Source organism: Nicotiana sylvestris, chromosome 10, assembly GCF_000393655.2.
Source record: "Nicotiana sylvestris chromosome 10, ASM39365v2, whole genome shotgun sequence".
NCBI classification, from domain to species: Eukaryota; Viridiplantae; Streptophyta; class Magnoliopsida; order Solanales; family Solanaceae; genus Nicotiana; species Nicotiana sylvestris.
The window spans coordinates 85,491,109-85,512,330 of NC_091066.1; the positions used below are offsets into that span (position 1 = coordinate 85,491,109).

The window sequence follows — 21,222 nt, forward strand, 5'->3', positions numbered from 1 at the left end:
AACCTCCCAGGTGTTCAGGTGTGTAGACTCTTCCAGTTCTAGTCCTCCCTTGTGCAGTATCAGATTCCTCTATCTTAGTCTCTCTTTTTTACCAAGCCTCGGCGACATAATCCCAGGGTATCGCTTTTGAGTTGAATGGGGGTGTGGTTGACACCGTCACAATGAAAGGTGTGACCACTTCTACTTTAAATGGAGCGGAGATGGCTACGGGCGGAGATACTTCCACCTCGAATGGAACTGATGCAGTTACCTCAACGTCAATAGGCGCCTGAGTCTGAACCACGATAGGAGTGAGTGTAACTGCAACCTTAAAGTCATCGCCTTCTCCGATAAGCCGGATTGACCCCTCAGGGTCCCATTCCTCATTTGTTTCTATAACATGTACACAATCACCTCTATGATCACGGAGGGGATTGTTGCGGACATTAGGTGCGGCTTCCTTCGCCTGTATGACCTTATTGTCAATGTGTGTCTGGATCTTATCCTTCAATGTTCGGCACTCAGTAGTGGTGTTCCCTTTCATACCGGAGTGGTATGCACAGGTTTTGTTTGGATTGACCCAATGGGATGGATTTTCTAGCGCCACAGCGGGAACAAGAGTAACGTAACCTGCGACATTTAACCTTTCATACAATTGGTCGATGGGCTCAGCGATGGCGGTGTATTTTCTAGGTAGCTTGCAGTCGAAGTTGAGTCTTGGTCTTAGTCTTGGATAATTTTGGCGAGTTGGTGGTGATTGGAAGTGGGATGGTTGGGAATTATAGGTATGATAGACATCGGCTGGTTGGAAATATCTAGGGGATGAAGGTTGATATGTAGGTGGTGATTCTTGGTATGTGGGTGAAGGTGTTTGATATGTGGGTGGAGGTTTTTGATAGGTGGGTGGAGATGTCTGGTATGTGGGTAGAGGTGTTTGGTATACAAATGGAAATTTTGGGCCCTGAGCCATCATTACTGTTCCAACCCCTTTCTTCTTTGGTATGTCACCTGATTGGAGTGCCTTATTCGTGGCTTGCAGTGCCTCGAAATTTGTTACCATACCGCTCTTGATTACTTTCTCGATCCTTTCCCCGAGATTGATGGTATTAAAGAATTTGTGATTTTCGATAACCATCAGCCTCTCATAATATTGTGGATCCTGTGCTTTGATGAAGAATTTATTCATCTGTTCTTCGTCCAAAGTGGGCCTGACCTTGGTTGCTTCCGACCTCCAACGAGTAGCATATTCGCAGAAAGTCTTAATAGGTTTCTTCTTGAGATTTTGAATGTAGAAGACATCCGGTGCATTTTCTGTGTTGAACCTGAACCGGTCCATGAAATTTGATGCCATGCTTAGCCAATTTGACCATTTCTTGGGATTCTGGCTAATATACCAAGACAACGCATCCCCAGTAAGGCTCCTCATAAAGAGTTTCATTCGAATCTTTTCATCCTTTCTGACCCCGACACGTTTGTCACAGTAGGTCCTTAAGTGAACCCTGGGATCACCTGTATCATCAAACATTTCGAACTTGGGAGTTTTGTACCCCTCTGGTAGTTCCACATCGGGTTGTATATACAGATCTTCATAGTTCAACCCTTCTATTCCTCTATTGCCTTCAATACCTTGAACTCAGCTTGTTAATTTCTTGAGTTCTTCAGCCATGTTCTTAATGAGCAGGTCCTTTTCAGAGGATTCCGGTGCGCAGGATATTGGCTGGGTAGAATGTGGTATAGTTTTCACGTATATAGGTTTGGTTTGATGGGTGCCAGGGACTTGGGAATAGTGATGGTCATTGGTAGAGTTTTGTGGATCGGGAATGAGTGGTGGTGTATTTTGGGGAGTGTGGTAAGTGGTGGTTGGTGGGTACATGATTGGTTGATACTGTTTTGGTGGAGTTGTTATCGGTAATGGATTGATATTTTGTGGTGGAGTTGCGTATTGATTTGGTATGGTAGGATTTTGTAGCTATTGTTTTTGTATGATTTTAGGAGGTTTTGGGTTCTTCGCGTTCTGTTGGTGGATATCAGGGACATTGAGGGTGAGTGACAAGTTTGCCAAATTGCGGACCTGCTCAAGTTCTCCTTGCAGTTCTAGTATCTTTTGTGTCTCAAAACTAAGTCGTTCGGGGCCGGAGTACTACGACCATCAGAGGTCTCTGCGTTCTCAATGTTTTCCTTTCGAATTCCACTTAAGTCGTCCGTCTTTGATTTCACTCTGCTTTTTGTGTTTCTTGGAGAAGGAGAAGGTGGAGGGCCTCTAGATCTGGTATGATATGCTGACGAGGTCAGTATGGATGAACCAACCTATGAGGATGGGAATAATAAAAGTAAACAAAACAAAATGTAACAAGTTAGTGGGGATCCTGAAATGTCTGTAGTATTTAAACACATAGTGCAAGATATAAACTCATATCTTAATTTGGGAGCCTCGTTATGCCCAAGGTAGGACTAGAGACAAATAAATTTGAAGAACTTCAAATGCCAATAAATGCTTCATTTCATAATATAAAAATAGACAAATCCAAAAATGACACTAACATAATAATAAAACAAGTCACTACTGGCACTTGGCCTTATTACGTTTTAAGGAAAGCAAGTAAATCTAATCTATTTGGTCCCAGAAGGACCTTCCCCAGATTCGATCTTCTGGATTCCATCAAACTGATCTCCTAGCTCGTGCAGTCCCAGCAGCAAGTAGGATCGGGCCAGATGTCCTCCCTCGGCTCCTTCAGTATTCTGACAGTTTCCAATCCTTTTTATGACTTTTCCCTCTAGTTCCACTATTCCTCGCTCTAGGTATTCCAGTTTTCTATTAGAGGTGACTGCCATATCTTTCCATTCCTCGATCAACCTCATATTCCTCTCATATATCTTCCGATGCTTATTCTCAGAGTCGTGGACTCTCTTGCGCAGCCTATTGTATTTGACTTGGGCTTCAGCTTCCTCATCTATGATTATGTTCCCTCAACTAGCCCCCGGTGTCACCGCTCTTTTTAGATTGTCTTCCAACCATGCAGGGTATAGAGGCACGCACCCCGCGTGATATCTATCTGGCTCAACCATGCTTTTATCCACAATGATTTTGTAGTGCCACATGTGCTGAGATTGACACTTGTAAGGTATGTCATCGTCTTGGAAATATGCCCTGAAATGACTCATCTTGACGACCCTTGGTACAACTTGCTTTCTGCCTGCTTGCCTCATAACTCGTATAGGGACATATGGATATATCCCTCTTAACCTGATCAACACCAAATGCGGAGCATCCCTGGACCTAATAATAAACTCATTCGTTGGAAACTATTCAACCATCCACTGCACCTATTCCTTGGTCAGATTATCGAAGAACTCTACCCATTCACTGGCACTTTCCAGCTGAGCAAATTTGTCTGGAATGTAGGTCATCTGCTTAGGGTGATGGAAAGCGATGTGGTCATTCCAAGACCTTCGCGGAAATTCTTGGCGATAGCGACCCTTTGGGAGATGCCCAACAACCATAATTGCAGCAATAAATTACAGCCCTCAATATGCTGGACCCCTCTTTGACAGCGCTCCAGGGCCCTATAGATATCAGCTATGATCATGGGAACTATGGTATATGTCTGCCCATTAATCCCTTCCATCAGAGTTTTGGCGACCATGTCCAGCCTAGTGTGGATTGTTCCCTTTTTCATTGGGAACACTATCATCCCTAGAAAGCACATGATGAACACGAACACTCTGCGGTGGATGTGACCCAGTGAAGTGAGGGCGATCTCATCATGATAAGTGTGGAAAGACTTGTTGTGGCCATACCTCTCGTAGAGATATTCGAAAGGTATATAGGAGTCCTTCAGGCACACTAGGTCGATATTCTTTTTTAACCCCATCATTTTCAAAAATCCCCTACCTGTGCGGTTTTCTAGTACTAAAAGCCTGGGGTTGTCTCAAATCAACCCTTCAAGTCCTCATATTTCCTCTAGGAGCGGTGTCATTTCTATGTCGCCAAAACGAAACACGACTCTTTCACTATCCCAGAATAGGGTGGCAGCCTCGATCGGTTTCTTGTTAGGTTCAATATCTAGCAGGGAAGGCAGGTTACCCAGGTACTTCTTCACATCCTTGTTGTCACTTGAGGAAAGATCTTCCCACCAATTTAGCAACAATGGAGGGATATTTCTAACCATACCGAATCTGGGGACTTCGTGTCTTATTTTCTGCAAAATAAAAGGGTTAGGCCTTACCCCCACTAGACTCGACTATTTATACATTTATGATCAGCATATCGGTATTTAGTCCTCCAAATTAATGCACAGAATGTGATTGCGTCCATTAGGATTATGAAAAACCCGATGGACTTTGGATAAGACTTGTCTTAAAGGATTATTATGTGGACATCATAACTGATCCGGCTAGGTTTGACCATGATGCATGCACAATTTAAGTAGAGTAAGGTTTTTATGAGGTTTTAGACTGGTACCCTCAAGCGGACAACTTGAGGGGGAAGGCACGGAACCGTCGACTGAACTGTTGATGGACTGGTTTTACCATAAATAAGCCTTTCCGAATTTAAGGGTAGTAAATAGGAAGAGCGCAACCACTCATTAAAGCATTGCTATAGGATTTGAGATGCACGAGTGGAATATGATGTGGAGCATGATTTATGCAGCAGTTAATAACATGTAGGCAAGTATTTTCACATAGGAAAAATAAATACACCATTTAAATAATTTAAAAGACAGTCACAGAAAAAGGGAAAACAAAGAGACAAATCAGTTTTCAGGGTAATTAAGAATCATAAATGCTTTAAAAAAATAGACAGTTAAATTTAGATAAGGGAGGAGGGTACGGTATAAGCATGCTTGGACTAATTTGTGGAGACAAGTTCGTTATGGTAAGAGCCTAAAAATATCCCCCATAGAGTCGCTATGCTGTCGCGCCCCCTTTTTCCCTCCCTGGGGAGGAAGTCCGGGTTTCAACATTCATGGGGTGTAATGACTCGTTTCCTTTTGGGAATTGGGTATTTGAAGAGTCGCAACCTAACGGATTATGGTGCGTTAGGGCACCTAGAGCGATTAACTCTTGTGTTGGTTTGCATTACCAGAGATTAGGGTAAGGGCTCGAAATAACCTTGAGGGGAAGGTATTAGGCACCCCTCTTGGTCCACAACTGTGGGTACCGGTCGAACTTATATTCACAAATTAGTTCATAGAAATAGTTGAATCAAATAATTTATTTGTAAAGCATATTGAACAACTCAAGTAGTGAAATAAAGGTTTGAACAAATTATAAACAAACAAAGTTTTAAACAAGGAGAGGATTTGGGGTAAAGAGGGGTCCTAGGCTGTTTATCCTATAGGATCACCCCACCCAATGTCCGGTAAACACTCCTCCATGAGGGGCTACACGTGACATTAATGCGTAGTAATCATATCCCATGTCTACCCTTCCCATCCCCTTATTGGTCATGCAAAACGAGTGTTTGGTCAATGATTCCTATTGCGTGCTGCTACCCATCCCTTCTTAATGGTCCTAGAGGGAGTTAGGACCTCTACCTAGAGGTAGTTCTAGACGTACCCCTAAGGTTTAGAAAGGCGAAAAAATTCTAAGGCGATAGTCAAAACATTTAGGACTTTCACACATAATGGGAGCAATTAAGAGGATCAAAGTTTCCTCATCAAACAAACATGCAAGCAGCACGACTCAAACACAGTCAAGGTCTTTATTAATCAAAGTCCTAAAGCAGGATCTCTAAGTGAATATGCAGAAACAGACCAAACTTTCAGATATAGAAGTTATAACCTAGTAGCTGCCTGGGTCTCTTTTTTAAAAGCTTATTGAAATCAGAACTTTGAATGACAGAAACAGCTTCAAAGAAATGCAGGTTTTGAAAATGCCCTAAGGCTTGCCTATATGTAGTACTGTGTCTATGTTAATGCAGAAGCAAACAAGTTTTTAAAATAGACCCTTTTAGTACCTATAGGCAGGATATCTAATGAGATTAAAGCAATTTTGAAAGGACTAGTTTTAGAAAATGTTGACACTTATTAAGACTGGTTTTAAGAAGCAAGATAGGTGAAATGAAATTGATCTATTGGGCTAATTAGAATTACCAGACATAATTGCGAGTATAGATCCCTAGAGACATGATATCTAGGCGTATTACTGATTTTAGTCAATTTGCAGTAACATATGAAATGCTTATTAAAGCTAAATCAAAATTAGGTCCTATAGGCATGGTATCTATACTTGAATCGATTTAAAACAAGATGTCTTGGAACCTAGAAACATGGTTTCTAACATGACAAATGGAGAATTTATGAACATGCTTTCTATCTGATGCAAACGACGTTAAAAGTGAAGTCCTTATAGGCATGATTTCTATTTGATGCAGAGGAAATTAGAAGTGGAATCCTATAGGCATGATTCTCTATTATGCAAAAGCAACCATATTCAATAAGAATAAGACCCTACGGACATGTTTTCTAGTGAGTGAAGCAGGCCGATTTGAAAATAAATCCTAAGAGCAGGATTTCTACCCATGTTACCCCACAAGATATACTTCTACCCACCCTTTTACTAAATACTCCAAATATCTGTTTACAATTTATTACAGGCCAATAAATGAATTACATAAATGAAATGGAAAACTAAGAAGCTATTCTATAGGGAGCCTGCAATTAGGCCCAAGTTTCCCAAAACCTCCAATGGTCTCACAAGCCTCATTTCCATAGACAAATCAGAGTCTAGGTGCATCAAAGTTTCCTAAGGGTCTCAAGGACCCCGGACAATCCTTACACCTAGACTTAGTAAGCATTGAACCATTGCAGTGTGGAAAGGCCAGCCTCAGTATGCCAGAGTTCAGAGGGCTCTCAAGAGGATCCCAAGGCAGTACACATACTAGAGGGGCAGAACTTATTAACTAAAAGTAAAGTGAAAGTGCAAGACACATATTGAAAGAAGTTTGTTAAGGACTGGACTTAAAAATCTGTTTGAAAGCAGTTAGTAAAGTAATGGAAATTGTTTGAAAATGTTGGAGTGATAAACCAAATCAGGAACTCAGGATAGTATCACACACAGAATCCAAATGGATTCAATAGTCACACAAGGGGTCAAAAGGATTTGGGGATACACAAGCATTTGACTACAAACATATAACCCTGGCAAGGATATTTGGATTGGTTTGGACATGCTCAGCTATAACTGAAACTGGCATAATCACAAACTAATCAGGGAGAATATAAACACATAGAGGAATAGGGATTTAGGACTCATAAGAATGGTAAGCACATAGTAGATTAAAAACTATTGTCCAGGCATGCTTGAATCACACAAGGGAACACATGAATTTAAAGGGAGGGGAGTCATAACTACAAACTTCACAACAGAACCACAAGTAAAAGCAGGCTAGAACTAAAAGAAACCAAAACAAGAAGATAAACATGTTGTTGTTGAGGCTTTAAATTAAACTAGGACATACCAGTGAAGAGAAGTAAGCAGAATGAAAGAACCAAAGAGCATAGATGATTAGCCTCGGCTTGCAGCCGGCTAATAGTAGCAAATAACACAAGGAAGAGAGGAGAACAAAGATTTTAATAAGAGAGGAGTTTTTTGAACGCCAAGTGCTCGTCCCTTGTTTGTGAAAACTTAGACAATTTATAGTTGAAAGTAGGTAGTAGAATAAAGTAAAAATCATAGTAGTACACTAATTTAAGAACTCAGAATCAATCAATTAGAGAATCAAGGAAGTGCTTCCTTAAGTTAAGGGAATCAAGGTTAAACGGGAAGATTTAGTACCATATAATGGGAGGAAGCGGAATCAGTGCATAATTAATAAGGAAGGAGCCAGGGTTCAGTAGGCATAAAGTAGTCAATTAGGACCAAATTCAGAAAGACCCAATTAAGGAAAGACTAAGTAAAACAAAGTACCATAGTAAATAAGGTAATGAAATTAGTTAATTTAAACAGACGAGTAGAATTCTAGGGCTTTGAAGGAAAATCTTTCAATTACCAACAATTAAGGAAAATTAGAGTCAATCATGGGGAGTCATGATTTTGCATACTTCAACATATAAATAGAGACGAATGAACAGAAGTAGCAAACAAACAAGGTCAATTATATAGGCAGAAAGAAATAAGAGATGAGCGAACACCATCATATAGAGGTGATATAAGTAGGATAAAGATTCAGCAGAACATATTCGAAGCATGGTGACCATGAGAGATTAACAAGAACCATGTAAACAGGCTAACACAGAAACGAAGTGAAGAGAACCATGCTAGCACACATAGAAAAAAAAGTAAAGAAAATCATGCTAACACGCATAGAAACAAAGTAGAGAAAACCATGCTAACACACAGAAACAAGTAGAGAAAATCATGCTAACACACAGAAACAAGTAAAGAGAATCGTGCTAACACACAGAAACAAGTAAAGAAAAATCTTTAAAAATTAGGGCTTTTAATAGAGTTGAGTTAAAAAGCAGTAAAAATATAGAATCGGTCAAAATAAACTAGGGAAAAAGTTAAATCATAAAGAAATCAGTCAAAACAGGTACAAAAAGAACTCCGAGAAACCCTAGTTTCCAAAGAAAGTAAAAACGGTTTAGAGTAGAAGATGTTTCGAAAGAAAGATCGAGAATAAACAAATCATAGAAGGAAATAGGCTTAAACCATGAAAATAACATAGATCTGAGAGATCCAGAAGAGAGTTAGGGTTTCAAAAGGAAACCTAAATAGAAATCGAAAGAACCTGTTGTAACTTCACAAATCGTAACACACATGGTGTGATTTTTGCCCAAAATCACACCAGAGAAGCCTCGAACAACAGAATCAGAAACCTTAGGTCCAAATCAACATGGCCCAGGACCCTTGAGGGCCTTAGAGATTAGGAGAAAGGTGGTGGAGTGACCATTGGAGGCTTGGGGCTTGAGAGGTAGTCGTCGAAGATGACTGGAGAAGGAGGCGAGTGGAGGAGTCTAGGGTTAGGTTTGAGAGAAGAGTGGATATGGGAGAGCATCTGAAGGCGGCGGATTGGAGAAATTATTAGGGTTAGGGGGTTGGTTAGAATTAAAAAAGGAAGGGAATTATTTGGACCGTTGATCTGGGAGATCAACGGTCATGATTCAAATGGGTCGGTGGGTTTCGGGTTTGGGTAAGGGTTAATAGGTTATGGGTCGGGTTATTAATTGTAAAATTGGGCTATGAATGAGTGTCCGATTTGGCTATAATTGAAAGCCAAATGTGGTTGTTATTTAAATAGCCAATTTTCCCTATTTTAATTTATAAAAATAATAAGTAGTTTCTGAAAAATAATTTAAGGTTCAAAAATGATTTAAAACACATAATTAATATTTTAAAAATATAGAAACCAATTTTATGCACATAAAATATAATTATATCTTAAAATGGGCTAACATTGCAATTACATGCAATTTAGCTTTAAAAATACTAAATGTAATTGCAAAAATACATAAAAATTACATTAGCCATATTTGGGCATAAATATAGAAATCCAATAAATGAATTATCAAAACAATAATTTTGGAAGTAATTAATGGGGATTTTATGGATAAAAAGGAGAAAATAAATCAATTTAAGCCCTTAAGATAATGGGAAAAATAATGAAAGCCTTGTGCATGATTATATATGCATATATATACTATTTTGAAAGCTTTTATGTATATTTAAAATATATAGGGAAAGTTGAGTATCAACAATGTTGTAGCAGTAGGTACCATACTTTGTGATGAACGAGGTTTTTTCCCTGTCCTCGGGGTTCATCTGGATTTGATTATACCCCAAGTAGGTGTCGAGAAAGGTAAGGGTCTCATGGCTGGCCGTAGCATCGATCAGATGATCGATATTAGGAAATGGGAAGGAATCCTTGGGGCACACCTTATTCAAGTTTTATAATCTACGCACATTCTAAGCTTGTTTACTTTTTAGGCACTACTACTACGTTGGCCAGCCATTCAGGGTATTTTACCTCTCTAATGGATCCTATTTTGAGAAGTTTCGTTACCACTTCTTTGATGAAGGCATGTTTTACCTCGGACTGTGGTCTTCTCTTCTACTTTACGAGTTTAAATTTGGGATCATTGCTCAGCCAGTGGGAGGTTATTTCTAGCGGAATTCCTATCATATCTAAGTGAGACCAAGCGAAACAGTCGATATTGTTACTAAGAAATTGAATAAACCCTTTCCTGAGTTCGAGGGTTAACCCCGTTCCCAGGTATACCTTACGATCCCGGAGGTGCTCGATTAAAATGGTCTGCTCCAGCTCTTCGACTGTCGATTTAGTCGCGTCCGATTCTTCGGGGGTGACGAAGGTTTGAGGAGCGAAGAAATCTTCTTCGTCATCCTCAGGGGTCTATGTGTTCCTAACCTCGTGCAAGATTGGGTGTGTGGGGATCGACGCCTTATGGTGGACTGCAAACATTTCTTTCGCTGCCCGATGTTCTCCATGTATGGTCGTTATGTCGTCCTTTATGGGAAACTTTATCACCTAGTGTAAGGTTAACGGTATTGCCCTTATGATGTGTATCCAAGGCCTACCGAGCAATGCATTGTACCTCATGTTGTCGTCGATGACTTGGAACTCGGTGCTCTGAATCACGCCGGATGTGTCGATCGGGAGGGTGATCTCTCCTTTCGTTACTTCGCCGATCATGTTGAAGCCGTGGAGAACTTGAGGGATGGGGGAGACTCAATCGAGCAGCCCCAGTTGTCCTACTACCTCCGATCTAATTATGTTGGCCGAGCTGCCTGGATCCACGAGCACACGCTTTATCATCTGGAGTAGTCATGTCCTTCTCTTTCCGATTTTCGAGGTTGTTGTTCCCCACTCTGTTCACTGAGCCAAACATTTTGTCTTGAAATTGAGGATCTTGGACAAGAAAAAGTGTGAAAGGCAACTTGCGTTGTGTAATAAAACCAGCAAGAAAATAATCACTATTATTTTTAGCCCCACGGTGGGTGCCAAACTATTTATCGTGAAAATGGTAATAACAATTAAATTTGTTGATGGGGCTCTAAAAATACATGATCTATTTTTATGCTAGTTGTTTAAGTAGTTGATGCTAGATATGTGAAGCTTAAAAACGAAATACGAACTAACGCAGAGTTATAATCAAACCGAGGGGCTAGCTATTCGGGCCCCGGACTGACCGATGAGGGGCCTAGAGGTCGGTGCTTGAGCTCGGGCTTGAGTTATCGGGGATACACGGGAGAGGACTAACGGTTATAATGTAATTAAAGGAGGCTCTTTATGGCCAATAACAAGAAGTAAATGAAGAACAAGTATAAAAGTAATAAGCAATAACAATAGTGTCGAGGGAATATGTTAGAGAGAAAAGAAAGAGTTCTTGTATATTTCGTGTAGAATAGTTGGAGCAACAGGGTTTACAAAGTACCAAGGATCCCCTTTATATGGGGGGGAGAGGGTCCCCACATAGTACAAAATGCATTGATTATAAAGGTAGAGGGATGGGACAACTAGATAGTGTTAGGCTCTGTCAATACAAGTTGCATGCCTTGGGAACTCCCCTCTCTCCTATTATAGCCGTTAGTACGTACTGCCCCCTGGGCCGGTATCCGACGGCTCCCGAGGGTGGGTCTCGACCTTTGATTTGATCCTCGAGAAGCATGCCCACGAGGCGACCTAATGACGAGGAAATCGGGCCCCCGGTTTTACCGCATACAAAGGTAACTATGCATATATATGGGCTATTATTGCAAAATATGCAATTATAGTCTTACAAAATGCAAATGTTATTATAAAAATACAATTAAAATATTTGAACACTTATATGGGCATAAATGATGAATTTAGATGATTAAATCATTATAAAGTAATATGAGAGATAATTATTGAATATTTATATAATTAAAAATACGGAAATAAATTAATTTAAGGCTTTTACAAATTATAGAAAAATTGTAAAAATACTTGTGCATGTTTGTAAATGCATGTATAATGTTTTGAAAGTATGTATGCATATTTAAAAATATATGAGGGAAAAATTGTGTATCAACACCTCCTCCAAATCTAAGCACACTACCACCACCGCCACCTTTAAATTTGGCTACCACCGATTTTTTTTATTTCTCATTTTTAAGATCCCATCAAAAACACCTTCAGATCTGAAATTTTTATAGGGAGTCCAAATGGGTCGCAGTTTGTCTGTACCAATTATTCCGGCGAGGCAATATCGGGTGGCGTACGGGATTAGTCCAAATTTGAAAGCTACAAAGTTTTCTTAGAAGATTTGATATCGACAGGTGGTTACACCTCTCTGCCATGCCATCTCCATTACAACAACTAATTTGCAACAGGTGGTTACCCCTTTCTTCTTTCTTTTAATTTGCTGAGATGACGATTTTTATTTTAAAGCTTAACGGCAAATTTGGGGAACCCCTTTCTTCTTGCCGACAGGTGGTTACACATTACAACCCCTTTCTTCTTGTTCAGAATTTTGGGGAAGATTAGTTGTTGGGATGATGATTGCAAAATACAAAAGGTGTGCAAATTAGCTGTTGGGGAAGATGACGATGCGAAGAAGAAGAGACCAAATTTCTGGAGAAGAAGATAGAGCTGGAAAAGAAATAGCCGAAAATTAATTTTCCAGCGAGGAGGGGTCATTGGGGAAGATGAAGATGGGGTGGGGTTTTGGTTTTGGTTTGTGTATTTATTTATTTTTAAATTTTTAGAAATTAAATCCACGTGTCCTCATTTTATTCGTCACTTTAATGTGTGAATTACATGCACTTTTTGTATTTTGCTGCCTACGAATTTTGTGTCTAAATGATACAGTAAAAAACTGGTTAAAGTGTTCAAATGGAACAGACTTAAGATTGAGTATTTAAATGAAAATGGTGGACAACTTTAAGGGGTTGGCGATGTATTTGGCCTTGTATATATATATATATATATATATATATATATATATATATATATATATATTATATTTCATCACTTTGTTTGCTACCTCATCCATGAAATTTCCTTTCTGTCTTACATCAAATATTGTTGATCACGCTTAAAAATATGTAATGAGATCTTTACAAGTGATTCTTGGAGAGAAAGAATCCTTATTTATTTGGGTTTTCAATTTTTATATGTGCTTGGCTAATTTTGATAAGTCTATAATTAATGGCTAGAGGTTAGTAAGTTAGAACCTATTTGGGACACTTCCGTAAAATTCCCTACTGTATATTCCAAAAAGGAATTTTCAGAAACCACTATTGTTTAGTGGCTAGTAACTTCCTGTAGCTACCATATACATAATTACTTCATATATCTACTATTTACGCGCTACTGTATTCATGAATACAATATCGAAATTTGCTAGAAAAATAAGGAATTCCAGCTGTGCGACTGTATTTGCGCTACCGCATTCATGAATACAGTAGTGAAATTCGCCGAAAAAATAGGAAAGTCCAGTTGTTTAATAACGTAAAAAGAATCAATTAGCATGTATCACTCATAATTTAACTCAACAAAATTAATTTTACATAAATTTAGCTGCTATGTGACTGTATTCGTTGTATTCACGCTACGTATTCATGAATACAGTAGCGAAATTCGCCTAAAAATAGGGGAATCCAGCTGTGCGATTGTATTCGCTATATTCACGCTACTATATTCAGGATTACAATAGCGGAATTTGCCTAAAAATAGGTGAATCCAGCTGTTTAATAGCGGAAGGAGGATCAGTTAGCATGTATCACTCCCAATTTAACTCAACAAAATTAATTCTACATAATTTTCGCTGCTACTATGATGTATTCCATGTATTCACGCAACTGTATTTATAAAATACAGTGAGGTAATCAAAAAATAAGGTGTATACCGTTCTATTCAATTCGATTGCATACATTGTATTCAATTCACAAATATTCATTATTCAATATTATATATTGTATTCAATTTACAGTATTTAATTCGACTGTATTCAAACAACAAAATATCACAAAATACAGTGATATTCGGCTATATTCAAAAATTACAAACCTTTGAAATACATAAATGAATGCGAAAAATAATGTATTTATACAAAAATATAATATATTTGAGTGTATTTGTATAGAATATAATATATTTGTATCATTATATGTGACTAAAATAGCAAAGACGAGAAGAAAGTTTACTGGAGATGTCGTTTTCTAGCCAAGCAAAATACTGTATACATTGTAATTAAACTAAAAATGGGCACGAACAAAACTTGGCCTTCAAATTTTCTCCGGGTTAGCCATGGCCAGATCTGTTTGCCTAAGAGGATGAGCCAATAGTGAATGATGACGCCGACGAGGATTCTGACGACGACCACGATGATGGCGCCGAGCGCTGCTTTGATGGAGAAGAGAGAAGATTGAGAATCTTGCTGATAGAGAGAATGAAAAGAGAGAGAAAGAACATTATATTTCATGTCTCAATAGTAGGTATAAATAAATACCTATTTTGCTATAAAATAGAAAATGTAGCTATAAGTAACAACAACAACAACAACAATACCTACCTAGTAAAATCCCACAAAGTAGGGTCTGGGGAGAGTAATATATACGCAAACCTTACCCCTACCTCGATAGGGTAGAGAGGCTGTTTCCGATAGACCCTCGGCTTAGAAAGATGAAAAAAAACAACAAGAAAAGATAATTCATTAGTAACTCCGTAGAAATCGTAATAGTAACAGAAGCATAACAACCAAAAGATAAATGACATGCAATAACAGTAACCAGTAACTAATGCCTGAGGCTAAGATAAACAGCAATGATAGTGTGGATTCAACATAAACTGGAAGCCATCTAAGATCAACCCTAACCTAACCCCGCCTCACCCCCGGTATGAAGTAAGGAAAGCTCTACTATCCCCTAACCTACAACCCTAATGCTTGACCTCCAATCCTTCCTATCAAGGGCTATGTCCTCAAAAATCTGCAGTCGTATCATGTCCTGCCTGATCACCTCTCCCCAATACTTCTTAGGCCTCCCTCTACCTCTTCCCGTACCCACCATGACCAACCGCTCACACCTCCTCATCGGAGCATCAAGGCTTCTCCTCCGCACGTGCCCGAACCAACTGAGTCTCACATCCCGCATCTTGTCATCCACAGGGGCCACGCCCACCTTCTTCCGAATATCTTCATTCCTAATCTTGTCTATCCTAGTGTGCCCGCACATCCACCTCAGCATCCTCATCTCTGCTACCTTCATCCTCTGGATATGGGAGTTCTTAACCTGCCAACACTCTGCCCCATACAATATGGCCGGTCTAACCACAGTTCTATAAAATTTACCGTTGAGTATCAGTGACACTTTCTTGTCATACAAGACTCCAGATGCACGCCTCCATTTCATCCAGCCCGCCCCTATACGGTGAGTGACGTCTTTGTCGATCTCTCTGTCCCCCTGGATCATCGACCCAAGATACTTGAAGCTATCTCTCTTGGTGATGACCTGTGATCCAAGCCTCACGTCCCTGCCTACTTCCCTCGACTCAACGCTAAACTTGCACTTCAAGTACTCTGTCTTAGACCTGCTCAATTTGAAACCCTTAGACTCGAGGGTTTGTCTCCAAACCTCCAATCTTTCGTTAACACCGACCCTCATCTCATCAATTAGAACTATGTCATCAGCAAATAACATACACCATGGCACATCCCCTTGAATATGGTGTGTCAATGCATCCATTACCAAGGCAAATAAGAACGGGCTAAGCGCATAGCCTTGGTGTAATCCCATAACAACCGGGAAATGCTCCGAGTCGCCTCCCACAGTCCTAACTTTAGTCCTAGCTCCATCATGCATATCTTTGATTGATCTTATGTAGGCTACCGGCACGCCCTTTGCCTCAAGACATCTCTAGAGCACCTCCCTGGAGACCTTGTCATACGCTTTCTCCAAGTCAATAAACACCATGTGCAGATCCTTCTTCTCATCCCTGTACTATTCCACCAACCTCCTAATAAAGTGGATAGCTTCCGTTGTGGAGCGACCCAGCATGAATATAAACTGATTGTCGGATATAGACGTCGTCTTCCTCACCCCCACCTCCACCACCCTATCCCAGACTTTCATGGTATGGCGTAGCTATAAGTAACAATATGTTGAAATTGTTTTAGTTTATGATAAATAGGGTGTAATGATTTGTTATAGGAGGTAAAATTTCCTATTCCAAATTACAATATCATGCTGGATATGAGAATTACCTATTATTGCAATTTAACTCAACCAAATAATACCAAAATTATTTAAGCTAAAAAGTGTACATAACATAAGCTCACTCTTTTGATAAAAGGTTATACAACAATTAAACAAATAGGAAACTTGCTGACAAAACTGTTGGTCTGCTGGAAACATCCGATAAAATTGGAGCAATATCAAACACATAAGTCTACCAAAAAAAGCTGATCATCAGCAAATAACTGAGACCTCCACTTTCCTTAAATTCTGCAGTTTTCCCACCTTCAAACTTCTCTTAACCCTAGGTATGGCCGGTACAATTAGAAAGCTAATTAAAAAAACAAAAACCCTTTTAATTTCTTCCCAAGGGCCAAGGTAGAGGTGGTAGTATGTAAAACTGTATATAATAATTGAACCATATATCTTGCTGGGCAAAAATGAGCAATAACACAGACTCCATCTCTACCCAAAAAGTTCTTCAATGTGTAAGGTTCCCTCCCAGAGGGTTTTCACTTGGAATATTTGGAAAAGAGAATAATCCCTGGACTTATTCAGTCCCAACAATTCAATCTCAAATACTCCTTATATATGTTGTCACACAACTTTTTCATACCCCCCTCAAGCGCCTTGGATTTCCCAAGATCTCTTCTGAAATCTTTGTATGTAATTTATCTCTCTTTTTTCTTTTCTTCATTTCTTGTAATGTGTATTTTTCAATTCAATGTTTTCATCAACATTAGTTTCCCCTGTTTCTTGCTTGCCCATTCTTCTTCAAATATTTGATTCTAATCCAATGGTCCTCTTAAGCCCATATTTATAGGACTTTAGAACAATAGAAAGGCAATAAAATTGTAGAAAAAAGGCATTCGTTTGGTTTCTTAAATTTACAGTTGATACAAGTTTGTGTTCCATAGTGCATCATTTTTCCTCACAAGCTGGGGCGATGGTACATAGCCCCAAGGGTGGTCAACTGACTACCATGTCAAAAAATTACATTGTATATATAGGTAAAATATTAGATTTTAGTGGTAAATAATATATATTGAACACCCTTTATAAAAATTGCTGAGTTTTCTGCTTCAAGTCTAAACTTTTACATGGATAAATGTGGAGTCACAATGTTGCATTCTTCCTTTGCCAACTCAAAAGCTATCCCTTACTTGTACCAAATCTATCCAATTAGGTAGAAATGTGGTATAAAGGTTATATGAGGTCTCAAGAGCACACTTTAAATTTCTTAATTATATAATGTTTCAACATGCCCTCTCCCATGTTGGCCTGATTATTTTTCTGGGACCAAACACGTCGAAATGTTTTTTGCATATTGGGCGACGGTGAGATTTGAAACCTATACTTGCTGAGATACTTGCTATGTTCAAGTGTGTGACTATCTCATTTGAACGATTAATCTGTTAGAAAAAACACTCTTTAGGTACACAATTATATTATATCTCAACAATTGCCACCATATAACTGATGCGCATATGATTGTTGTGTGTATAGGCCGGGTTAATCCTTGGATCTACTTTGCTTGGGCGTTATAGGAGTTACCAAGAATCCTTGTTTCCTATTGCAAGTCAAGGAATTCTGGGTGCACTGTCAACTTTTGGTTACCTACTTTTCCTGTTTCTAAGTGGTGTGAAAATGGACACTAGCTTGACAAGGAAAATAGGAAGAAGAGCACTAGTAATAGGAATTCTTAATCACTTGGTTCCCTTGATAGCTGGTATGATAACCGTATTTGCGTTATCACGTTCTTTCTTTCAAGAAGGTGCCACAACAGTGTCCCCTTCTGTTGAAGTGATAACTATTGCTAAGACGTCATTTCCTGTCATCTCTTTCCTCCTTAAGGATCTCGGACTCCTTAATTCAGAACTTGGGCGGTTAGCACTTTCTTCTGCACTTATTAGCGACTTATTTGGGCTCACTATCACCGTAATTAGCGTGCTAGTTGTTATAAGTGCAACGGGTACACTGGCAAGAGCAGTCAAGGATGCAATACTTTTTATTATTTTCATTATTGTGGTTATTTTTGTCTTTAGACCACTCATGATATTGGTGGCCAAAAGGACCCCTGAAGGGAGGCCTGTTAAAGACCTTTACATTTTGCTAATTGTTCTTGCCGTTTTACTTTCTGGTGTGTTCTCAGACTGGGCTGAACAAACAGTACTTGTGGGGCCTTTTATCTTTGGTTTAGCCGTGCCTGAGGGACCACCTTTAGGATCAACTCTAGTAGATAAACTTGATCCATTTGCCTCAGGCTTTCTGTTGCCTATTTTTGTAAGTCTAATGTCATTAAGAACAAACCTCTCGGCCATAAATCCGTCTTCTTCTTTTACATTTGCCAATATTATCCTAATGTGTGTTGCAAGTATATCAAAGATACTAGCATGTTTCCTTCCCATGCTATATTGCAAGATGCCCTTAAATGATGCTGTAGCACTCAGCCTCATCATGTCTACGAGAGGGGTCGTCGACTTGGCTACCTACAGCTTCCTAAGAGATACTAAGGTAAGTGAATTCCTGGCTTCATTTAATCTAGTTGGGAAAAAAAAGCAAGAAATATCACTTGAACACCTTGGTTATGGATTCTTGTGCCTGTATAATGTCGGCACAAGCAATAATGCAGAGGAATGAAAGTTCTTATGGACAAAATTTTCAACATATCTTTTGCAGATTATCAATCAGGAGACTTTTGCTTTTATGGTTTTAGCAACACTTTTTACTGCAGTATTTGTACAAATCATGGTGAGCTGGCTTTATGATCCATCTAGGAAATATGCTGGATATCAAAGAAGGAACTTAATGAACTCCAACAACAAATTGCCCATACTTTTTTGCATCCACAATCAGGATAATACTGCTGCTATACTTAGACTTCTGGAGAAATCTAATCCCAATAGGGATTTCCCAATAGTTGCCAATGTCCTCCACCTTATAGAGCTACGGGGTCGAGCGTCCTCTGTTTTCATCTCCCACCAAGTTCAGACAAAGGCCATTTCTGACGTATCTTATTCAGAAAATGTCATTCTTGCTTTCCAAGGGTACGAACGGAACAACTATGGAGCTGTGACCATCCAGGCTTTTACGGCTATCTCCCCAGGCAATCTAATGCATGAGGATATATGTACTCTTGCCCTTGATGTCCTTGCATCCATCATTATATTGCCCTTTCATCGAAAATGGGCCGTAGATGGATCAGTAGAAGTTGAAGACCACAGTTTGAGAACTTTGAACTGTAGTGTTCTTGAAAGGGCTCCTTGTTCTGTTGGAATCCTAGTTGATCGAGGCCAGTTGCGACGCTCTAACTCTGTCCGTTCATCACAGAATGCATATTGTGTTGCTATGCTATTTCTTGGAGGAAATGATGATCAAGAAGCATTGACATTTGCTAAGAGAATGGCCATTAGTGGGACCATTAGCCTCACAGTGATACGGTTAAGTTCCAAGAAAGAAATGAGCTCTAATGTTGATCAAGTTATTGATTTGGATATTGTAGGTGACTGGAAACATAGCAGAAGTGGTTGGGAAAATGTGCAGTACATTGAACATCAAGTGAATGAAACAACGGAGACAGCCTTGTTAGTTCACTCGTTGGTGGATGAATATGACCTTATAATAACAGGGCGACGAAATAATATACATTGTCTGCTAACAGCAGGACTTGAGGAATGGAGTGAAATCCCAGAGTTAGGAGTCATTGGTGATATGCTTGCCTCAAAGGATCTTAAGACCAGGGCTTCTGTCCTGGTGATTCAACAACAGCAAATAGCAATGTAGCTATATTATATGGATCCTTCAATTGCCACGTTATACCTGTATTAAACGGGTGTGATACTGGTGTGGACGCTCCGTCGAAATCCTCCCAAATACAAGAAAGGTTAGCAAAAGCTGCACGTACTAGTACTAAATACTTACACGCCTGTATCAGATAACCGATCCCCTGTACATAGCTCACTAGACTTTATATGTCTGATTTTTGTCCTTCTCCCTAACAGTTTTGTTACTCCAAAATTAACATGGTTGAATATGATTTTTGGTTTCATTTTCTGTACGTATACTTGAATCATTCATCTGCCTTTATTCAATAGTGCATCTTGAGAATGCTGGATGTCAGCTTCATGTCTGTGAGAAAAACACAAATGCGTGAGGAACTAAATCTCAAAGATTTTTCTCGTCAGCAATTTGCAAGTAAATAGGCAAGAATGTACTACATCTATTATACCTCAATCTCAAACAAGTTGGCGGAACTACTAATTATCTTTGAAATCTGGACTTCAACTTGGTCTCTTACATTCACTAGGACATATACTCAAACTATTTTTCTCGTGTTTACTAATCACGCCCAACTTTAGTCCTAAAAAGGATCCGCGGTCGCTGTAAATATAATCCGGTACGGAATCCCACAGAGAACTAAGGCTTAGCTATAGTTGTTCAATATCGCTAAGAAACACAAGTTCAAAGAATTTTCTTAATTGTGATTTTTATTTTAAACTTATTAAGTAACAAATACTAGAAAACAGTAAAATTATGGCATAATACATAAACACACCCTCAAACTTTGGTTCTACTGGCAAGTATGCCCTCCAACTTTAGGTGTGCACAAGTAAGCACCTCAACTTGTCTTCACTTTGTTAGTTGAATCATCTAGACACCTCCAAAATGTATGTGCCACGTCAATGTCGCATCAATATTTGTGTTTACGTGTTCAACTTTATACAAGTTGAGGTGCCTACTTGTACACACCCAAAGTTAGAGAGCATACTTGCCAGCTGAGACCAAGTTTGAGGGTATGTTTATGTATTATGCCTTAAATTATCAATTAACGGGGATGAAATTAGAGATAAGATTAAGGAGGTCTAGAGTTATGATTTCACTAATTGTTGAAATTCTTCCCGCCACATCTCCTATAATTTCGCCTAAGTATTCTCTATAGATTATGGGCACTTCGGGTGACGTAATTCTCTTCTGAGCAACTACAATAATTTACTAGACATATTCTATCGAGCTACTCTAGCTGACACTATCTTACCCCTTGCCCCTCGCTATGATCACGTCAAGACTTTGTTATTTCTAAAC

The 21,222-nt window shown here is 39.2% G+C and overlaps 1 protein-coding gene across 1 annotated transcript; it reads left to right on the forward strand.

The window, feature by feature from the left end:
• Positions 1–16,561: 16,561 nt before the first annotated feature.
• Positions 16,562–20,197, forward strand: LOC104222657 (cation/H(+) antiporter 4-like). Its single transcript, XM_009773903.2, has 3 exons — positions 16,562–16,802; positions 17,647–18,654; positions 18,820–20,197. The coding sequence occupies exons 1-3, from the start codon at positions 16,581–16,583 to the stop codon at positions 19,921–19,923; spliced, it is 2,334 nt and encodes a 777-aa protein (XP_009772205.2). The 5' UTR covers positions 16,562–16,580; the 3' UTR covers positions 19,924–20,197.
• Positions 20,198–21,222: the final 1,025 nt, after the last annotated feature.